The sequence below is a fragment of the Ictalurus furcatus genome, chromosome 17, assembly GCF_023375685.1.
Source record: "Ictalurus furcatus strain D&B chromosome 17, Billie_1.0, whole genome shotgun sequence".
Lineage (NCBI taxonomy): Eukaryota > Metazoa > Chordata > Actinopteri > Siluriformes > Ictaluridae > Ictalurus > Ictalurus furcatus.
In genome coordinates, this window is record NC_071271.1 from 11,125,645 (window position 1) to 11,139,461 (window position 13,817).

Genomic DNA, 13,817 nt, shown 5'->3' on the forward strand with positions numbered 1-13,817 from the left:
ACAGTTCAGCTCTTTGAAGTGATTGAAACAGAGAAGACACTGTACCTTATAATGGAGTACGCCAGCGGTGGTAAGAAACACTCGAAATGTGAAATCAGGATCTAAAACTAAAACACTTGCTCTCACATGTACATGTGCATACAGAATAAATACACCATCCCGTTATTAACGTTGTATACCACCTCCATCTGTGTCGTATACAAGATCAAACATGTACTAAGACTACATTTTCCAATCAGTCCTGGCAGAGACCCACACATAACAATAAACGTGTGCGTCATATCAGTCATGCCCTGAGCTCGGCTCTTCTTTTGCACGTCACTGTGTGTTAATGTGTATTAAGCAGTCTTAACCGGGCTTTAAACATTACATACAACATTTTATACGTTCATGTTCCAAGTTTCTTTTAGCTGGTGTGCTGTACAAGGGTAACGGATAATACGAGGTCTTGATAAACCATTTTTCGTCCTCCCCTGTGACAGGTGAAGTTTTCGACTACCTCGTGGCCCATGGGAGAATGAAGGAAAAGGAGGCACGGGCTAAATTTCGACAGGTAAATTACACTGCCGTCTAATCTCCAAGGCTTTGCTCTAAACCTTTGAGCGTTCTTTTTATTCCACATGACCGTTTGAGCGTCTGAGCTATGTTTTGCTTTTTCAGTATATTGTTAGTAGGAAATGTAAAATGTTTTCTTCATATGGATGTATGGTAGTGTTAATGGTGGTTTTAATAGTCACTTTGTTCTCTGTTTGTATTTCTCTCTTTCAGATTGTATCTGCAGTTCACTATTGTCATCAGAAGAAGATTGTCCATAGAGATCTAAAGGTCATTGATGTTTCTAGTGCTGCCTGTTTCTTTGAAAGTAGCATGCGTTTGTCTTTCATGTTATCATGTTGCGCATACTTTCAGGTTTTGCATGACATATTATTTTTGCCATTTTATTTATTCTCTCTCTGTCTGTGCCTCTCCCTCTCTTTTCATTACCATCTCTTAGGCGGAAAACCTTCTGCTCGATGCAGATTCCAACATTAAAATCGCGGACTTCGGCTTCAGTAACGAGTTCACGCTGGGCAGTAAGCTGGACACGTTCTGCGGCAGCCCCCCTTATGCCGCCCCTGAACTTTTTCAGGGCAAGAAGTATGATGGGCCTGAGGTGGATATCTGGAGCCTGGGGGTCATTCTTTACACACTGGTCAGCGGATCACTGCCTTTTGATGGCCAGAACCTCAAGGTGAACAAGTTCTCTCCTTGATTTTTCTGCAAACATTTGATTGTGTTGTGGATCACGCTTTGTTTGTGTATGGGGCAGGAGTGGCATGACAGTTAAGGCTCTGGGTTACTGATCGGAAGGCCGGGGGTTCAAGCCCCAACACTGCTAAGCTCCCACTATTGGGCCCTTGAGCAAGGCCCTTAACCCTCTCTTCTCCAGGGGCGCTGTATCATGGCTGACCCTGCACTCTGACCCCAACTTCCTGACATGCTGGGATATGTGAAAAAAAGAATTTCACTGTGCTGTAATGTATATGTGACCAATAAAGACTCATTATCATTATGTTTATGGCTGCTTTGGGGCTGTTTTTTTGCCCTTGCTAAACTCTATACCTGCTAAGATGGTTCAAACAGTGGTTTGACTACAGTGATTAATAAAGCATTTGTAAAACAGTTTCTGTTTCTGGAATTTTGTTTCCGGGTATTTCAAAGTACTTATTACATCATTCGTAGACTCTTTCATGCACTGCTTTTGTCTGAGTTATTTGTGATGTAGGTCAAGCGCACCCTTTTTTTCTTTTGCCATGCCTGAGAGCATGTGTTGAATAGAAGGCTGGACTCTGTTCTCTTCCATTAGGAGCTGCGTGAGCGGGTGCTGAGGGGAAAGTATCGTGTGCCATTCTACATGTCCACTGATTGTGAGAGCATCCTGCGCAGGTTCTTGGTGCTCAACCCTGCCAAGCGCTGTACCCTAGAGGTAAGGAGGACACACTGCAGCTTACTAGACTTCCTGCTAGTTTTGTGCTTTTGAGGCTGAGCCAGAAAATGTATTTTTCTAGTTATTTACTTTGCAGACATGTTTAGCATCTTACAAATGATAGCGTATACAATGGCATACAATCCAAGCTTTGTTGGGTAGCATACTCAAACAATGTGATCCACTCATTGCTGCAAATCACATGACTAATAATGTCATCTTTTAGATCACTTGAAAAGGGCAATATCATGGATTTGGATTACATTTCAGCTATTGATTATTTGGTTTCATATTGTTTGGTGGAGAGTAATATACTCTTTAATTAATTCAAATGCAAAAAGATGTGAACTGCTTTGTACTATTGAGTACAAAATTATTATTTAAGTACTGTTGACTAGTATGTTTACTAGACATTTGTGAAAATAATGCTCCAGATAAGAGTATCCCCTTTTCATGGTTTCTGACGCTGCTTATTTTCTGTCCATTCATTACATGTGTGTTTCAATTATTTTTTTTAAATGCTGTATCTAGGAGCTTTTCTTAAGATCTGTAAATCTGAAAATGTACAGATTAAATGAGGCTGGGTGATATGTTGAGAAGAGGCTACTTTTATGCTTAGTACCACATAGCAGTGGTATCACCAAGCACTGCTGACTCACACAGGAATCAAACTAGAATATAGGTCCTGATGAAAGAGGAATGTCCTGTAGGTGGACAAAGCTCTATTGGTGTTTGACGTTTGCAAATGGTCTGTTTCACCTGATTTAATTTGCCAAATTAATTTCACCAAACAAAACTCTGTAATCCCTAAACCCGTTTCTAACAGGTATCAGGCCAAGGGGTATACACATTTTTGCCTGTCTAGTGTAACTTACTGTTGTCTGCTTCTCCCTTAGCAAATCATGAAAGATAAGTGGATGAATGTTGGCTATGAGGTAGATGAACTGAAGCCACACGTAGAGCCTGTGGAGAACTACAATGACCCGGAGAGGATAGGTGAGAATTCCCCATATCTCTGTTTTTGCAGTGCAGAAGAGATTGAGCATGCTTCTGCAGACCCTGATCCTGCCATCTTATCTTTAGATTTTGCTGGAGGCGTTCATTGTCTGGGTCAAGGGTGTTTTGTTTTTTTTAGTTATGGATGCATTCCTCAGTGTTCAATACAGAGAATTAATCATGATATAATCAGTGTTATCATGTGGGAGTAAACCAAGATTTTTAAAACATTTCTTAATGGAGCAGGAGGTGGGAAAAAAAACCAAAAACTCCACAACCAGTCACAATGGGCCACAAGCTCAGATTTCACTCTCTTTACATACAGTAAACATTACAGTACTTGCAAATTCATCATACGTTTAATGTGTGTATGCCGTTTATATAGATAGCTCTTCATTTGAACAGCCCTGTGCTGAACTAAAACTAGTATCTGTGAAAGCTTGGTTTGTTTTTACTGCTTGACTAGATGTCTTTGTCTTTCTTTCTTTCTTTATTTATTTATTTATAAATCTGTGTCTCCTTATTCTCTCCTTCCCAGACGTAATGATAGGGATGGGCTTTTCCCGTGAGGAGATCAGGGAAGCTCTGACAACTCAAAAGTACAACGAGATCACTGCTACTTACCTGCTGTTGAGCCGCAGGAGTGAGGTGAGCATCCTGTGATGTCTGTGTGTGTGTGTATGTGCGTGCGTGTACACTCTCTTTCCTCACTCCTCTGCACTTACCTGTTTACCTGTACAGGATGGCAGTGAGTCCAGATCGAGTAGTACTCTGTCTTTAGCACGGGTTCGACCCAGTCCAATAACCAATGGTACCAGTAAACACTCCTCCACCTCCTCATCCAGCTCGGCCTCCACCACCCACAGCAAACCACAGCGTACTGCCTCCACCTACCACCGTCAGAGGCGGCACAGTGACTTCTGTAAGTCTCCAAATGACCTGAGCTGTCCCAACTTGAAAGTGGCAAACTGGTTTGCCATGAATTAAAGTGATTATTAGATAAGACATCTTTGATGTTTAAGACATAACGGTGGAGTCTGGCATATATTTTCATAATTTCTTCATCATATTCTTTAATATTCGCACGTATCCCTAGTTCAATTATATGGCTGTTTAGAATACCACAGAGTAAAGTCTTCTTGGAGCTCTAGTGATTTTATTGTTTTGTTTTGCCTTTTTTGTTTTGCAGGTGGTCCTGCAGTGACTACAACTCATCCTAAACGTAGCCCCACCAGCACAGGAGAGTCTGAGTTGAAGGAGGAGCGTTTGTCCACGAGAAAGGCAGGCTGCAGTGTGGTGGGCACTCGTAACATCCCACCCTCCAGCCCCATGGTCAGCACAGCTAACAACCCCAACAAAGCAGAGATCCCTGATCGCCGCAAGGAAGCCGCTGTCGCCTCAGTAAACAAAACTCTTGAATCACATCGGCTGTTGTGTTATTGAAGAAGAATGCAAAGTGATTGTACTGAAATGTAGTGTTAAGAAAGGCATTGAATGCTAACCGAAATCTACAGCAAACCCAAGTCTTGTACATACAGCTGATACAGCTCATGAAGTGATTAAGACTTATCGAATTAGTTTGTATTGTTAGAGCAGATAACATTTAAATGTAAATGTAAATTTTATGTAAGTTTGTGCTACTGCAGTACAGTAGACATACATGTTTAATGTATTCATTGTAAATATGATAATGTTTATGATATAAATTATAAAAAAATATGTATTCAACAAATGTCCTGCTCATCACTTTGTATTCTTATTTCCCTCCAGAACAACGTACCAGCAAGTGCCATGACCCGCAGAAACACATATGTATGTACAGATCGCTCAGGCACTGATAGACACACCTTACTGCAGAACGGCAAGGAAAACAGGTAATGTGTTTGTTTGGTTTTTTTTGTCTGTGTGTCTGCTAGCGTTTACCTTCTGTTCGTCTGAAAACAAGCTGATACCTAGGCAAAGTCGAGAAAAATAGTTCTTTTTCGTTTAAACGTGGTATTGTTTATTGTTAGTATTGTTTATTGTTATTTACTCTGCGTCACAGAGTTTGTGTTGGTGTTTCTACACCTTAATTTTTTTCTGTTTCCTGGACTCTTCCTGTTTCTTTCTCTCTCTGAGGCGTACCAGCAGTCAGCGATCATTTGACCTTAGGTGCTAGAGAAAGGAGGATGTAGACTTATCAACGTGCGGGTAGCTGTTCTCATCTAGCACTTCCTCTCCAGCACTGTGGGATTAGTGAAAGCACACATCACGCTCACAGAAACAACATAAACATGGTTTACATGCTTGATTGCATTTCTTCTAAACTGCATAACTTCACTGCACATCTGTTGTCATAGTTACTTAAATGATGTGCACTGTTCTGTTCTAGCTGTCATTGTTTAGGTAATGTATTATATACACGCATTATATTTAATATATTTACTGAATGAAGTGATGACACAATTATGTAGTTTTTATGCATAGCTAAATATTTTGTACGAGGTTTGCAAATACACTCAGCTCTGCTTCAAGGCTCTGAGCTTCCATTAGAGTCAGATATGTGCTTCTGGCTGTGTGTATAGGCAGCGCTATTAGTGCATGGTTATTTAGAGCGAAAAGTGAAGTGGCCCAAGGCCAGTGGCGAGACAGAGGTGCTGTGTGAGATCTGTTAGTGCAGTGCTAAAGTGCAATGTGAGCATCACTGTGGGGGGTGGGGCGGGGGGGGGGCCAGTTTCCAAGATCGGCTAATCAAAGACCTAAATTGAACCACAGCAGCTGAACAGCCGTACGTCTGTAGCGCTCTATATCTCTTCCTGTTTAGTCTTTATTTACTCTATTCTCCATCTCCATTCCTTCCACCTTATCGTTCCGTCTCACGTGACATGTAGGTCTTCGTGTCCTGGTATTTGCAGTTTCCCTCACACTGCTCCCTCCTAATACTCTCCTAACTTGCTCTCTTATGATCAGCTATGTGTGTTTTCTGCTCAGGAGAACCAGCTGTATCTGTCGTCAGAGAGAATAAATAAGAGACTGAGATAGAAGAATCTCATAGCCGGGTGACTCGGCGCATTCCCGTATGATTGATTTCAATGATTCTGCCACACTGTTGAAGGCCCCATCTGTCTGTTATCTGATCATCTTGCTCCTGCCTTATAACTGCACTCAGTTTGTCATGTCTCTCTGCTACCTATAACTGAAAATTTGTTTTCTTTTTTTTTCCCCTCTCTTTCTCCAGCTCACATTCTCACCGTTTACCTCCAGCCTCTCCCTCCACACACAGCATATCTGGGGCGGGGGTGGCTTCATCCTCCTCAGCCGAACGCTCCCGCCTGACCCGAGGTTCCACTGTCCGCAGCACTTTTCATGGCGGTCAGCTCCGGGAGCGCCGGGTGCCTGCGCATGCCCCACCAGCCTCCCCCACTTTGTCCCGCGATGCCAGCCCGCTGCCCCACACCCGCACCCGTGCCACCTCAAACCTCTTAAGCAAACTCACCTCCAAGCTTACACGCAGGTAAGGCGAGACAACAGACTACAGGACAAGCATGCATATGTGGAACAGAGAGAGGGTGTTTGTTTTTTTTTGCTTTGTTTTGTTTTTTTCTCTCCATAGTGTGCAGAGGTGAACTGAACTGATTTCGTTCTGACAAAATGTTTTATATATATAATATATGTATATTCTGTCACACAGCCTTCCATCAGGCAGACCTGTTCATGAATTATCAGCTTTTTGTGTATATAATCAGTGAAATTTAAAATCAACCGTGTTAAAAGATTGTTAAGTCTCTATTTTGTTGGACGGACAAGTAGATGGGTTCACCCTTGTCCACAAACCGCTATAATGAACAGCTCTTTACAGTAGGTTTACAGTACATCCAGCAAAGTTATTTTCTGAGCATGAATGAAGAACATGTGTTTTACAAGAATGCATTAAAGTAAATGGATTCATCTAGAAGATCTTGATTCTTCGAATTCATGTTATCTGCTAAAAATATGAAATCATCTAGCAGGAAATGTTGGCTCTTCTAGCTAAAGTCAGGAGGTGTTCCGTGTTTCCACTGAAACAGCTTTTTACAATTTGGTTATCCACCTAAAAGCCATAATTCATACCTCCCTTACTACCTAGGAACTGAAAATCAATGCCAGTAGGCAGTAGGAACTTTTTTTTGTGTAATCAGCTAACGATGATCTTCACATGAGGCAGCATTATCCGAATAATTGTGTGCATATGCTGCATTACCTCTCCTTCAATGCCCCTTCTTTATTAACCAAGTGCTTCTAACTCTCCCAGTGCACATTATTGCCTCTTTCTTAATTTCTTGGCTCAATTCGGGTGCTCTGTCTTTTTTGCTTTTTTTTCCTTGGCAGTTAGTTTCCTTGGCAGGCTTGTTTCTCTGTCAACCTTTTCTGCTCTCTCACTCGCTCTTTCTGTTTCTGTCTCTCTTTGTGTCATATTATCCTCTTTCCTACTTTCCCCTTTACATCTCCTAGGGTCAATCTTGACCCTTCTAAGCGTCAGAGCTCAAACAAGTCCGTCTCTGGCTGCCCTCTGCCACATGGATCGAAAACAGTTAGTAAGTCTTCCCATCTTTCCACCTTTCCATCTCCCCTGCCCCCCCTTCCTTTCTGCACACCACACCCATGTTCAGTGCCTTTTCTCTGGAACTGAGGAGTAGAGCTCCCCCTTGAGGCCATTGTCACTAGCACATCTGAATACACAAAGAATGTTGATGTTGAAATAGGTGCATCTCAAAAAATTTGAATATTGTGGAAAAGTTTTTTTTTTCCGCAATTTAATTCAACAAGTGGAACTTTCATATTTTCTAGATTCATTACACATGAAGTGAAATATTTCAAGCCTTTTTTTTCTTTTAATGTTAATGATTACGGCTTACAGCTCATGGAAATCAAAAGTCCAGTATTTCAAAATATTAGAATAAAGAATTTTATAATACAGAAATGTCGACATGAGATGAGCTCTAATCAGCTAATTAACTCAAAGCACCTGTAAAAGGTTTCCTGAGATTTAATCTCTCAGTCTGGTTCAGTACACACAACCACAATCATGGGGAAGACTGCTGACTTGACAGTTGTCCAGAAGACACTTATGGACACCCTCCACAAGGAGGCTAAGCCGCAGGTGTGCTTGGTTACTAGGGGGCACTGTAATATGGGCTGCATCTCTCTGCTTTGTTTTTGTTCCTTCTTATTTTTCCTTTCCTCACCAGTCATCCACTGATCCAGTGGTATGCTTAGACCAGTTCATGTCATGATTCATCTTGTGACTCGTTTATGAAAAACTTGAACTTTTGAACCATTGAACCATAAACTCAGCTGCCTATTTGAGCTCATTTTATTCATCTCAAGAATACTATGGTGATATTTATGGTGATAAGTCTGATATATTTAGTAAGAGCATTTAGACTGATCACTATGCAGGCTAAATCTTAATTACTTGTGCAACCAGCTTAATGGATATTCTTGTGGATAATAGCGACAGCAAGTCAGAACTTTATACAACAGTGCCCGGAAACTGCCAGTGTCTTCAGGCAACAAGTTATGATAGGTTTCTGCTGTATCATGTTTGGGTGCTTTGAGCACCAAATGTGTGGGGTTGTAAACATTTACTCAAATAAATATACTGTTTTATTAGGGTATGGAAGAGAATGTAGATATTTAAAGGAGACCTATTATGCTGCTTTTTATAAGTTGTAATGTAAGTCTCAGGTGTCCCCAGAATGTGTCTGTGAAGTTTCAGTTCAAAAAACCCCACGGATCATTTATCCATGCTGAAAATGCCCCTTTTTGGGTGGAAGCAAAAACACACTGTTTTTGTGTGTCTTTCTTTAAATGCAAATGAACTGCTGCTCCCCGCCCCTTTTCCAGAAGAGGGCTGTGATTCGGATACTACGGCAACAACAAATCAGGAGAGCCAATATGACTGCCACCATAAATACCTGTGTTCAGCCCTATATGTATGAACCAGAATGTATGAATTATACAGGCATTAAGTGTTTTCCGGTTAAAAATAAAATGACGACATAGCTCTGGTCTCTGTGAAGACAATCAGAGACTATGGTAACTTTAGCCGCATTAGCCGTTGAGTCTGCTAAAAGCACATTCGGAAAGACAATTTGCAAACATTCACAAAATATAAAGTGCGATACTTGCGTCTTCTGGATATGAAGCTGGATCTCGAACAGTTGGTACCGATCCATTCTTAGGAATCAACTTTTCAGCAAATCCAGCTTTGTATTGACCCTCATTCACAAAGCAGTCTGGTGCAAAATGAGTCGCACAAGCATACACGAATGTAGCTATTTTTTGGGGCACATTTCCTTCAAAAATAAAACTTCTCCACTGCGTCTTCAGTGGCTCTGATGCCGGGAGCACATGAAGACCCTTATGTTCATTCTTACAGCCTACAACACAACACTTACAAAGCTTACGAAGCTGAGACATTCTTCTCATCACTGTAGCTGCTCCAGCACAGAGAACATAGTGGACAGTTTGCAGCTCACTCAGCGGAGGAGCTATGATAATAGGGCAGAGTCCGTCACCAGTCGTGGGCGGGGCCTGTTCTAATGTGATGTCACATTGGATAGAAAAGACAAACGACTCATTTTGAGACACTGTTTATGATTTATGGGGAAGATAAAAAAAGGAGCGGGTGGATGTTAACCATTATAGGGTGGTTGTGTACACACACAGTCAACACACATTTATGTTCAAACAAAATGTAAAAGTGAATTTTGCATAATAGGTCCCCTTTAATTCTTGACTAGGTCTTTAGGTAACCAGTATTCCCAAAAGTACGAATTCTAAGCAAATTGGCACATGTACAAATCCACGTTTACTGTAAATAGTGATATTATATTGGTTATTATATAGTTAATATAAATGGTTCATATTATTATTCAGGTACATATGCTCATTAAATGTATGTAGATATTCCACTTTGTCTTCTTATTAGCAGTGATTAATAGGTTTAATGGAGAGTGACGCTCTCTCTCAGCTGATTCCTAACTCAAAATTTTGTTTGTTCTTGAGGGTCACAGACGAACCTGAGAGAGTCTGCAGATCTCCGGTCACAAGGTAAGAGTGTATAGACTTAATTTGAACGTTTTCCATCATTCCAGACCAAAATTTCAGTTATGTTTACTTAACTCAGGATAGAATATTTCCAGCTGTGTGAATCTATATTACAGATGCAGACGAGAACAGAGTCAGTTAAGACTTTTTCCTTTAGATCTTCTGTGCACTTTTTATAGACAGTGAAGATTTAAACGTAGCTGATGAACTTAGGAGCAGTTTTCTGAACACAGATTAAATGTAGAAAGTGTAATTTGTCTGTAATTTATTTCCAGCTCTCTGAGATCTGTGTTCACAAAACCGACTCTAACCATTAAAACTGATTCTCTCTCCTCCCCTCAAATGCCCCAGAAGCAAACTGTCAGGTTAAGAACACCAGGTAATTTTTTTTTAAATATATGACCTGTGCATATACCCAGAGCATCTACTCTGTGCACTTTGTGTGATGTGCACCAACTGTTAAATATCTAGCATTTTATTTTTAGAGTAGACCCCCTTCCTCCATCTGCCCCCGTCCCCTTTGACCCGTATGCACTTTCTAACTGCAGATATTGCTTGAAATGAAAACCCTTAAATTGGACATTAACTGAAAGGCCATTAAGAACATCATTATGATTAACTTGGTGTGGTTTGAAGGTCGTGCTGTGTGCCTGAATTTATGGTGGTTGATTTGTAGAACTTTGCTACATGCCTGCTGGTTTTGTTTGTTGCCATGGGTGACTGAGAACAAACCCAACTGCGTTCATCAACAGAGTCCATGCTGTGGGTGAACGCAGTTCTGTATCAATGCTTGATATTAAGCATGTTTTAAGTGCGAGTTCGGAGACCTTGCAGAAGATATCGCATTTGTATAATATATGTATAAATACATGTTTAATAACTTTGTGACATTGAAGGACTAAATGTAAGTATCTCAGGTTTCAGTGTGTAAAGAGTGAGTATATGTAGACATATGCACTGCAAATACTTACAGTGTAAAAACATTATATTAGGAATGTATATTATATATTTAGATACATGTTATTAATATGCATTGTAATGGGAATAAAAATATATTCCTCTTTTAGTATTCAAATCTTCAAAGAGAGACACATAAATAAATATCAGAGCAATGAGTAAAAATATGAGTAGTTATATTAGTAGTTACTGTTATAATATGATAGTCCTAATTGATTAAACATTTACATGTAATACCAAATGTTTATTGGATATCAACTTGCTACGAAAAACCTGCAGGTAAAACAATGAATTTATCAAATTGTTTAATTCAGAGCATATTTTTTTTATTGTTTTGCAAGATTTCTAACATATACCCTTCTTCCACCTCCCCCCTCCCCTCCCCACCCCAACCACTATCCACCCATTCACCACATATTCTGCCCACACCTCTTTTCATCTCCTATGTTTCATTTCAACCCACCACCTCCCCAAACATTCCCTTCCTCTTTTTCTCTCTCACAGTCGCCATCTATCTGGGTATCAAAAAGCGGCAGAGCCCCGGCCCCCCCGATGCAGCTGGGATGTGAAGGTGCAGAGCGCGCGGGACCCAGCCGAGGTGGTACTGGCAGTCCGTGAGGCGGCGCAGGGCTGCGGTTGCCAGGTGCACCAGGCTGGTCCGTTCCTCCTCTCCTGCACACACGGTGCTGCCGGCTCCCGGGTAGCATTCGAGGCTGAAGTAGGCCACCTGCCTACAGAGGCCAGCGGGGTCCGATTCAAGCGCCTATGGGGGGCACCACTCGCTTTTCGGGACATTGCTACCAAAGTGTCCAAAGAGCTGGAGCTTTAAATGGCAACAGTGGGCAGAAGGGTATGGAAGCAAAGCAGGGGACAATATAATGGCAACTTCCCTACACCCATTCGTACAGACTCTGAAACAAACATGGAGAGCATCGTGGTTGCCACATACAGGCCCAGCTGAAAGAAATCCCCTCCCCACTGATTCCTACTCTGTGTCTTAGCCAAGCTATTTGCTGTTCCAGTTTTGACAGACATTTATCTTCACCATGGCGTCTCAGCCCTTCATGTCATTTCCTTTTAACAGCTGCTATTACATTTTGAACATTTCTTTTTGTTCCTTTAAAACTTGCACCATCCTGAACACTTCAATTATCAAACATGTCCTGAAGACCAGTTCTTTTGTGTGTATTTTATATTAACATTTTCTGTGGATGGAAAAACAGCCAAACACAGGTTTAAGAGCTGCCTAATTGGAATAAAAAGCTGTATAAACCTGTGAGATTTGGGGATAAGTGATGGCTGCTCTTCTGAGCCACTAACATTGTAGCCTTTATGGCTTTTTGTTTGTCTGCGTTTCAGCAGTTGTTCTCAGTAATGCAACTTCTCTTGTTGTACAGTAGCACTTTAGGGTTGAGTGAGAATCACTTTTTTTGAACTGTGTTTCCCCTTAAATCAGGGGTTGTCCAGTCTTATCTGGAAAGGGCCGGTGTGGATGCAGGTTTTCCATTCCAACCAAGCAGAAACCACACCTGAGTCTACTGAAAGCCAAGATCAACTGATTTAAAAGGTGGATTCAGCTGTGGCTCCTGCTTGATTGGAATGAAAACCTGCATCCACACCAGCCCTTTGCGGATTAGATCGAACACCCCTGCCTTAAATGGTACACTGCGCCTGTCAAGCCAAGTCAAAACACAACACTCCTTCTGTTGTTCTGTAAGTATTATGCTGGTGAGAAGCCTCTGTTATACAGCCAATAGAGGATCCTGCTAAACGGACACAAAACTGCAGCTTTCCATTGATTTGTTAGAAGCATTCACCATCTTAAACAAGGAAATATTTACATGCACTGTGCAAAATTGCTTCAGCATTCATTTGTATAAAACCCTGGAGCGTACAAATCTAGCTGTAGCCTTGGATCTGTCACCTAACAGTCGTAGATGTACTATATTTTTGATAATGTGACAAGTGTTGGGGTGCTAAAACATCTGCCAAATTATCCTGTGATATAATTTCAGCACTGTTTGATGTAAATTACTTTGTATTCCTAGCTCAAAATGGCCTCTCTAATTCAGTGTCATTATTACTGTGTGCCGTAGTGCGCTGATGTAGTGATGTTAGCGTGTGAAGAGATGTACTGACCGTCCGGTGCCAGCTATCCTTCATGAAATTATAGCTGTACAGTTCCTATGAGCACTGTTCTGAAATGTTTGCTAAGGCACAAGGGCTATCTAAAGAGAGTGTGTTCCTAAATTTCACTGAACAACTTGTGAACAGGAATTGTTTTATTGTGAGCCACAATCTACTACCATGGTAAAAAAAAAAAAAAAAAATTATTCTAAAACCAAGATTAAAATTTTTAATTTATTATTTTTTTTCTTCAGATTTTGATTCTTACTTGTTAGTCTATGGAAACTTCAAAAATTTTAGCAAGCATATTAAATATACTCAAATTAATTTCTTATTATGAGATTATTTTAATAACTATAACATCAGTAGCTTATTTCTAGACATATTTGTTAATCTCCAGTTTGAAGTTGTCTTATTCTGTTGGCAGATAATTTAGCTTCTATAAACAAATGCTTGGAATTATTTTCTAATAGAATAATACAATTTTAAACTTGAAATTTGTAAAATTGCCTACCGGTAGATATCTATAAATTGTAATATTCTCATAATAAGAAATATTTGATAAATTTGCTTATAATATAAAAAAAATTAAATCAGCATAAAAGCCATGTCTTTTTGATCGAGGCTCTGGAGTAAAAAAACTCTTGGGTTTCTTAGGCTTGCTGTTTATTGGTTCCCTGGTTGTACTGGCGGTGTTGAT

General features: G+C 40.6%; 1 protein-coding gene across 6 annotated transcripts in view; it reads left to right on the forward strand.

The window, feature by feature from the left end:
* The window catches only part of mark4b (MAP/microtubule affinity-regulating kinase 4b), a 41,973-nt gene extending 29,707 nt beyond the window's left edge, over positions 1-12,266 (forward strand). For 2 of the 6 annotated variants that reach the window (XM_053647604.1, XM_053647602.1), the window contains exons 6-18: positions 5-70; positions 483-553; positions 769-825; positions 995-1,231; positions 1,847-1,966; positions 2,863-2,962; positions 3,501-3,610; positions 3,704-3,884; positions 4,152-4,363; positions 4,733-4,836; positions 6,180-6,455; positions 9,992-10,036; positions 11,495-12,266. In XM_053647604.1, the coding sequence (XP_053503579.1) occupies positions 5-70; positions 483-553; positions 769-825; positions 995-1,231; positions 1,847-1,966; positions 2,863-2,962; positions 3,501-3,610; positions 3,704-3,884; positions 4,152-4,363; positions 4,733-4,836; positions 6,180-6,455; positions 9,992-10,036; positions 11,495-11,819 (1,904 nt within the window). In that variant the 3' untranslated portion in view covers positions 11,820-12,266. Of the gene's footprint in view, positions 1-4; positions 71-482; positions 554-768; positions 826-994; positions 1,232-1,846; positions 1,967-2,862; positions 2,963-3,500; positions 3,611-3,703; positions 3,885-4,151; positions 4,364-4,732; positions 4,837-5,092; positions 5,239-6,179; positions 6,456-7,432; positions 7,516-9,991; positions 10,037-11,494 lie in introns of those variants that run through there. The other 4 variants (XM_053647607.1, XM_053647605.1, XR_008388299.1 and 1 more) reach the window with 4 other exon arrangements.
* The last annotated feature ends 1,551 nt before the right edge of the window (positions 12,267-13,817 follow it).